The sequence below is a fragment of the Primulina tabacum genome, chromosome 17, assembly GCF_025594145.1.
Source record: "Primulina tabacum isolate GXHZ01 chromosome 17, ASM2559414v2, whole genome shotgun sequence".
NCBI lineage: Eukaryota > Viridiplantae > Streptophyta > Magnoliopsida > Lamiales > Gesneriaceae > Primulina > Primulina tabacum.
In genome coordinates this window covers 536,436-544,907 of record NC_134566.1, presented here as the reverse complement: position 1 = coordinate 544,907, position 8,472 = coordinate 536,436, and the positions used below count along the sequence as shown (strand labels likewise).

At 36.3% G+C, this 8,472-nt stretch overlaps 1 protein-coding gene and 1 pseudogene across 1 annotated transcript; both read right to left on the bottom strand.

Annotated features, from left to right (window-relative positions):
• Positions 1-913: 913 nt before the first annotated feature.
• On the bottom strand, positions 914-2,176 carry LOC142531732 (putative late blight resistance protein homolog R1B-8; annotated as a pseudogene).
• A 760-nt stretch (positions 2,177-2,936) lies between these two features.
• Positions 2,937-6,895, bottom strand: LOC142530306 (putative late blight resistance protein homolog R1A-10). The gene is made up of 3 exons (XM_075636077.1): positions 6,361-6,895; positions 3,250-5,503; positions 2,937-3,162 (listed from the first exon to the last, which is right to left on the bottom strand). The coding sequence occupies exons 1-2, from the start codon at positions 6,796-6,798 to the stop codon at positions 3,287-3,289; spliced, it is 2,655 nt and encodes an 884-aa protein (XP_075492192.1). The 5' UTR covers positions 6,799-6,895; the 3' UTR covers positions 2,937-3,162; positions 3,250-3,286.
• Between the last annotated feature and the right edge of the window lie 1,577 nt (positions 6,896-8,472).

The window sequence follows — 8,472 nt, the reverse complement described above, 5'->3', positions numbered from 1 at the left end:
GCTGGAAATTTTGCATTGCTACTGAAATGCTGGAAATTCGGGTTCTCACAACTATTAACATGTATAAATTCTCATAAATGTTCTATAGGAATTTAGAATTAAATTAACCAATGAGTTAATCACATAAATTAAATAATTGATTAATATATTTATGCATGTATTAAAAGTACATATTTAAATATATTACATATATACATTTTATTCATATAAAATATGTGTATATATGGTATTAATATATCATGTATTATCAAAATTAAGTTGATAAATACATTATATATATATTAATGAAAATTTTAATATAATGAAATATAGAGTCCTAGTGGAACAAGGACTACTAGAAGTCCTTGTGGTTTCTAGTTCAGCGATCATATGAAAAAATGAAACTATTGCACACAAAATACACAACAAAACACTTCCTCCTCTCCACAAAAGCTCTCGGCCAAACCTAGAAAATTTGTGAAAAAATTTCGGCCTTTGGTTTTCTTCCGCTGCCACACCGCCGTCACTGCATTATCTTCGGATTTTGGAAATTCAAAGGCTATAGTCTCAATGCACAAATCGTTTGTGGTTTCTAGTTCGATCAAGGCGAGTAACGTATTCTTCGATCGTGGACCTGATTAGACGATCAAAGTCAATGATCCATTCGTAGGTAGTTACGATACGAGCTATCTCCACTTAAATGCGGAATAGTTTGGAGTCCAAGCCTTCTATATGCACAGGTATAAAAATTCATACACCATATGAATGATTTTGAACATACGACAACCAAAGAAAGTTTCGAATATCGGAACAAAAATTTTAAACTTTGCGCGCTGTCTCTTGGGTGTGAGAAATCGGTGCCTCAACAGCACATTCAAGCTTTATAAATTGGAAAAAATTCGTCTCCAGGAGCAATGCTGAGCTTTAATTGATTTCATTTAGAAACTTCAACTCCTTGCTTCGATTTTTTTTCCTCAATCTTCCTCGCAGAACATGATGTGGATTTGCTGACGCGTTTCAAATAAGCTAGGCCAACTGGAATTGCTTCAAGCCTCTCGCAGTTCCTTAGTACAAGACATCTAAGCCTTGGAAAATGATGCCCTGCAGCGACCCAAACAACTAAATTTGTTGTAGGATTTGAAGATGACGAAAACCACCATCAGCTGCCACCCAGCTCCTTCCCAAAAAGGCATTATCTTTCCATTTGAGTACCTCAATTATATCCAGCATCCCCAGGGACCAATCCGAAGAACAGAGGATATTGTGAGACTCCTCAACTTGAGAGGGAATTTGTAAGGTTGTGGGAGCTGGGCTAATGGACATTCAGAGGGTGGAAGACGAAACGTTTCATTCACTAACTTCAATTTATCAAGATTGCCTAACTTTTCCAAACACTTGACTTCAAGAAGTGTGAATATTTTACCACGATCATACCCAGTTTCTTTATGCCGCGGACCCTATCAAAAAAATCTTCTTTGCAGCTTTGGGCTGATATTGTACCAAGTGTTTGAAGCTTTTCTCCTCCTTCAGCTTTTGACGTCTTCAATAGATTGGTTGATCCATTTATCTTTAGATATCTCAATGGAATCAACTTCAATGTATCAGCTTTGATATCGAGTGCACGTGAGGTTGTATCAAATATCAAAGTTTGAATGTTCCAAAGCTTGGAAATAGTGTCGGGGAGGAGTTTGAAATTGCTTGACAAAACAAGGTACCAGAGACACAAAAATGAGCGGACGCGTGGACCAAAAGGTTTTGCAGAGGTAAAGCTTACAACATTGGAATGTATGCAAAGACGACGAAACTTATCAACCTCAGGAATAGAAGGCTCGAATGTTCCTCCACTTGACATTAATTATCATTTCATGAAAGAAGTTTTCCTCTGTATTTCCAGCTTCATTTTTGCAAAATTCCCGCAGCATGTCATGAATGCGACACGCTTTAATCTTGGCATCGAAGCCTACTTTATCCATCATCACTAGGTTTCTACTGATGAGATATTCTAAATACTTTTCTGCATATTCCTCTGGCTTACTGCAGGTTTATTTTTTTTTTTGTATGAATCCCTCAGCAATCCATATGAGTGTAAATCTTTTAACAGGGATCTCAAAATATTCAGGGAACATTCCAAATAAAGGAAACATGGTTTTAAGTAATAAAGCAATTTGTTGTAACTTAATGAGATGATCTTCTCCATATGTCCATCCGGATATTCATCGAGATGTGTAATCACGCTTTCTAACGTAAAGTCTAATAGTCAAAACATTAACTGATCACTTTAATTTTGAGCTTAACTTGATAAAGAACCCTTATTCACTTATATGTGCATATAAATAAAATTGATCCAACTGACAAATCACAAATAAAACGATACATAACTAAAAGTAAAGTGGTTAAAATTTAATAGAAAAAACCGTGAAAACATGCGAATTTTTCCAAGTCGAAGCAGTACAAGTGATTCTTATGAATTTTAGAATAAATTATTGTCGTTTCTATTTATTCGAAAAGTTCGAGTTTGTCTTAAGAATGAAATCTGTTTTCACAAATTTAGCCCGCTCTACTATAGTCTATAGTTAATACTAAATCTCATGGTTAAAATTGTTTCGATTTGATTTTAGCCTGCTTTTCATTGAAGCATTGCAAAAATATCTCTGTGACTCAAAAACCAAAAGTCACAGCCAAAAAAAAAAATAAATAAAAATCACTGCAATAATGAAAGCCACATTATAAAAATATTCAACAAAATCACCAAACATATATAAAAAAATGTATGGATCAATTATGTCCAAGAAAGTACAATAACTGAGACTGAACATGATGAGAAAATAATTACGTTCATGTGTAAATGCTCTCACCTGCGTTGCACGTTCCATTTCCTGGTTCAGATTAAATATATTTAATGACTGATCGCTTAATATTCGGAACCTTGCAAAAGAATAGTTATATAGAGACAGAGAGATCTTCGAAGCACAATTATTGAATGCCCTTGACAACAGTTTATACTGGAACGATACAATCAGAAGTTTCGAATGACCTTGAGTCTTACAATGTGCATGATACACATGCAGGCCAAAAGGTGAAATTATTACAATGGCAAGACATAAAACAACACACAACAAGAAGATATTAGTACGAGGATAATGCGACGACTCCGTGCTTCTAGCATTTTCTTTGTGCTCATGCCTGCATTTGTCATCATTATCATGAATACAAATATCACACTAGACAGGGAAGATGATTAAAAACAAGTTAAATGAGAATTTTACTTACTGTCTAGGAAGCACAATTGAGAGTAATAAATTGGAGATCATTCGTCTCCAGGAGCAATGTAGAGCTTGAATTGATTTCTTTTCGAAGTTTCTGTTCCCTGCTTGGATTCTTTGACCTTCTCGATTCTTCTGGCAGACTCTGAGGCCGATTTGCTGACACGTTTCAAATCCAATTTCTGGAGGCTATCAGCTAGGCCAACTGGAATTGCTTCAAGCTTCTCGCAGTTCCTTAGTACAAGACATCTAAGCCTTGGAAAATGATGCCCTGCAGCGACCCAAACAACTAAATTTGTTCGTTCAACCTGTAGGATTTCGAGATGACGAAAACCCCCTTCAGCTGCCTCCCAGTATCTCCCATCGAAGGCATTATCTTTCAACTTGAGTACCTCAAGAGTATCCAACATCCCCAACGTTGGCATGTGGGACCAATCCAAAAAAGTGGCGGATAATGTGATGCTCCTCAACTTCGGTGGGAATTTGTATGGTTGTGGGAGGGAGGGTAATCGGCCTTCAGATGGTGGAAGAGGAAATGCATCGTTCACTAACTTCAATTTATCGAGATTGACCAACTTTTCCATACCTTTGGCATCAAGAAGTGCGTCTATTCGACCACGAATACCCAATCTTTTTAAGCCACGGGCCCTGTCAAAAAAATCTTCTGTGCAACTTTGGTGTGATATTGTACCCAGAGTTTGAAGCTTCTCTCCTTCTTTAGTTTTTGACGTCTTCAGTAGAGTGGTTGATGCATTTATCTTTACATGCCTCAATTGAATCATCTTCCAAATGTCAGCTTTGATATCAAGTGTACGTGATGTTGTATCAACTATTAGAGTCTGAATGTTCCAAAGCTTGGCAATAGAATCGGGAAGGATTTTGAAATTGCTCGACAGAACAAGGTATCTCAAATGAACAAGATTCGTAAGGTCACTAGGAAATTTAGTGAATTTGAAAGACTTGCCTTCTAAAACCCTGAGCAATTTGAATGCTGCAGGGATGCAAGATATGTTTTCAGGAAGGAGTGTGATGTCTTCTTTGGAGAAACACAAAAATGAGCGGATACGCGGACCGAAAGGTTTTTTAGAGATAAAGCTTGTGACATTGGAATGTATGCAAAGACGGCGAAAGTTTACAACATGAGAAACTGAAGGCTCGAAATTTCCTCCACTTGACCTTTTCATTTCTTGAAAGAAGTTTTCTTTTGTATTTTCAGCTTCATTTTTGCAGAATTCACGCAGCATGTCATGAATGCGACATGTTTTAATTTTACCATCGGGGTTCACTTCTTCTACCATTACCAGGTTTCTACCGATAAGATCTTCTAAATAGTCTTCTGCAGTTTCCTCTAGGCTTATCCCAGGTTTTTGTAGTATGAATCCCTCTGCGATCCACATAAGGGTCAATTTCCGAACAGGAATCTTAAAATCTTCAGGGAACATCCCCAAATACAGAAAGCAGGATCTTAAATAATAAGGCAATTTGTCGTAACTCAACGCAATAATCTTTTCCATACGTTTGTCTTGATCTTCATTGAGATATGTACTCACACTTTCCGACACCTTTTTCCAAGCATTTTTTCTTGCGCCCGTGTCACCGGAGGAAGCTTTTTTGACGAGAGTCCCTCCAATCACAACTATAGCCAGCGGGAGGCGGCCACATTGTTCAACTATAAGTTTTCCAAGCGCTTCCAATTCTGAAGGGCACTCAGGCTTCCCAAATACTTCTAATCGAAGCAGCAACCAACTTTCCTCAGATGTTAGGAGACGAAGCTTGTGGGGTTCTCGATCACGGTTAGCTTGGAAAGCAACTTCCTCGTTACGACTAGTGATCAAGATTTTACCCATGTTATTGGCTTTTGGGAATGCATCCTGAAGCTCTTCCCATGCCGCAGCAGTCCATACATCATCCATAACAATGAAATATTTTCCTCTCTCGAGGTTCTCACGAAGAAGCTTTGTTATGTCCTGATCACTTTTGCCATACATGTCATCTGTGATCCTTGTAAAGTTACTAAGAATGGAGAGAAACACATCCCTTTTCCTGAACTCTTGAGAGACATAAACCCATATACGAGTGGGGAATTCGTACTGGATTCTTTGGTCGCGAAAGATCTTCCCTGCTAATGTCGTTTTGCCAAGGCCTGGCATACCAATAATTGAGATGACATCTAGCTGCTTAGATTCTTCAGTCAAATACTTGATTATAGTATCTGTCTCATCTTCCAACCCCACGATGTTTTCTTGCCTGACTGAGGGATCCTGTGCAAAATTCAGAAACAACCAAATAAAACCCCCACAGCATCTAAATGCATAAACAGAAAATGCTGCCATCTAGATGCGTAATAGGATCATACTTCAAATGCAATTGTACACCTTCCCAGAAGCGATGTAACATACTTCAACGTCTATATTCGAAACAGAATACTGATAAACCAGTCGAGGCAGCAGACACAGTCGTATCGTAAGAACATGAATTTCGCTTGGGAGGTATAACAGGTAGAGAGACAAGGAACCAACTAAGATCAAAGCCCGGTTCGGTGCACTAACTGGCAGTTTCAAATTAGTGCGCAGCATTCATTTTACGCAATTCATGCTCGCAACAGTTGGAATAGCAAAACAGCCTTGGATTTGCAACCCACCTCCACACGTGTGTAATATCACTTTAAAGAACCAACTTTCAATACTTAGAGACTAGCCCGTGCGCTAATCTTTATTCGATCCTTTTCCGATTCCTATGGATTTGAGCCTCAATCTTCATTCACCCAACCAACTTTAAAATAAGGTATTTCATTTTACTATGTAACGTGATGGGAAATTTGATATATTAATGATGTCAAATCATATATTTAATTTAATATTATATATATATAATGTTTGCAAAATAAAGTGTATTGGCGAAGACATGTTATATGAAATAATGTTTTTTTTTTTAAAATAAAAAAGATTGGAGCTAATTTTCCAGAAATGTAGACTTAGAACATGATAAATGTAATCGATTCAAAACTTTCTGGCACACCAAAGTAAATAAAGTCAGCGATTCGCTCCACACAAGACGAGATCGAAACTAGCTAGTTTGATATATGAATTTATGTGCAAAGGATAATGGATGTTTTTACCTTCTTTTCCTCCGGAATCTTATCATCGGCGACGCCACCATCGATATTCAGAGAAGCAAAGTCGATCTTGTTCTTGCCATATATATTTTTAACTTTTGCTCCGATGGTCTCGACGTCCTTAGCAACAGTGAGAAGCTTCGCCGGAGTAAAAAAGATTTTCTTAAAATAACTCTTGGACTTGATCTCCGCCGCCTGAGTAACGAAAGCATCGATTACATCTTCCGCTTCGTACACCACATCTCTGATCTGTCGCACCAATTCGCGCAGAGTTTCGTCCTTCTTGCGCTTTTTGGTTGAGTCCTTGAGAAAGGCTTTGAACAATCGGAGATCGTTTTCGAGGTTCTCGACTTGGGTTTTAGAGTCGAGGATTAAATGTGCGTGATAGAGCAGCAGCTGTTTCAGATTCTCGAGCAGGAACTCTACTGCTGCATCCGCCATTTGTGTGTGTGTGGAGAACTCAAGGGAGTAGTTCTAGTGAAGAAGGAAGAGTGTTGACTGAAAACAGTAATAATCAATCTCTACTATAAATCTATCTCCAGTTGTTCTCTACTATGCTGTAATAAAATTAAATCTATATGGAATTCTTATAATAGTCAAGAGATTAATAGCAAACTTACCAAATAATAATAGTTAAGAGATTAATAAACTTAAACATAAGTTACTTTTAAATGGATGACAGGATGAGTCTACAAATGTTATTGGTTAGAGAAAATATTTATCAAAGATAATTCATGAGTAACAAGCTTCTCAATTTTTTTTTATCATGTCACCTTTATTTATGTATGTAACGTTCAACATAAAAAGAAAACAATTTGGTAGAGTAAATGTTCAACAAATTAACTTGTGGTTTGAGATTTATTGACTCTAATTTAAAAAAAATATATCATTATTTAAATGATGTTTTATGTTTTTATCCATTAGTCTTTTGACCCGAGAAACATAGATGGTCTACATACTAGCAGTGCATTTTGATTCATTTACCAACTCCACGAGGTCATAACATGACGGGGTTGGGTATAGTTCTGACATACGTAGGAGCCGATGCTTTGAAGTCGGAAATTCGTCGCTCACCTATGGGTATGGATATCATATGTGATATGATGAGTTAATAGTATAAGGAATTTCTAGCAAGAGTAAGACATGTGTGTTATGGAAAGGTGTTTTCTTAGTTGCACATACGATATCACTATGATTACTCAACGATACATCAAATAGTTATCTAATTCATATGAAACTCTCGATATACCAATGGTTGCAGATTTGATCGGAATCTATGTGTTGAAGAAACCATATTGTACGTTAACCATAGCTTATTGGTTTTTACAGGCACTATCGATAATACATAAGAGATCACGAGGTGATGCTACTAGACGCTTTGACCATGATATATATGATGAGTGTCATCAAACTTGAGTTCTGACATTCATGTGATCAAAAGATTGATGCACAGAATGAGGCTAATTAGAGCAAGTCCGTATAAGAAAAAAATGTTGTTTCGAATCACATGAGTTGTGAACACACAGCTAGATGTATCACTTAATCATAGAGGGTCACAAAAGTATAAAATTATGTTTTCTCATTGATATAATCAAATTCAAGTAGTTGAAATTGATGATTTATTTTGATAGATATCACACATATAGCTTATAAATGTGTGTATAAGTATATTTCATATTTATAAGTTATGGAAGTTAGTTTGACTGTTAGTTTGCGAGGAAAGTGAAATGGAATAATTTAGTAAAGGAGTTCTAAAATAGACAACAGAAAAAAAATATATGACAAATTTGATCTTCGAAATTTTACTCGGTATCATAATAACGAGATTTGTATTTTCATCACAACGACGATACTTTAACCTGAATAGGATTATGATGATGTCATAATTATTTAATTAGTAAATTTATAATATATTAATTAAATATTAATTTGTAGTTTTTACTACTAGGTCAGATTCCCAATAAATATTCTCGAAACATCTCGAATTAATATTTAATAATATTTATTTAATTATATCATGTATTGTTCAAAAGTGAAAATAATACATGGGAGATTTGACAAGAAAGAAACACTCAACCATGAAGTGTTTTAGAAGGATTGAGATTCAATAGTTGA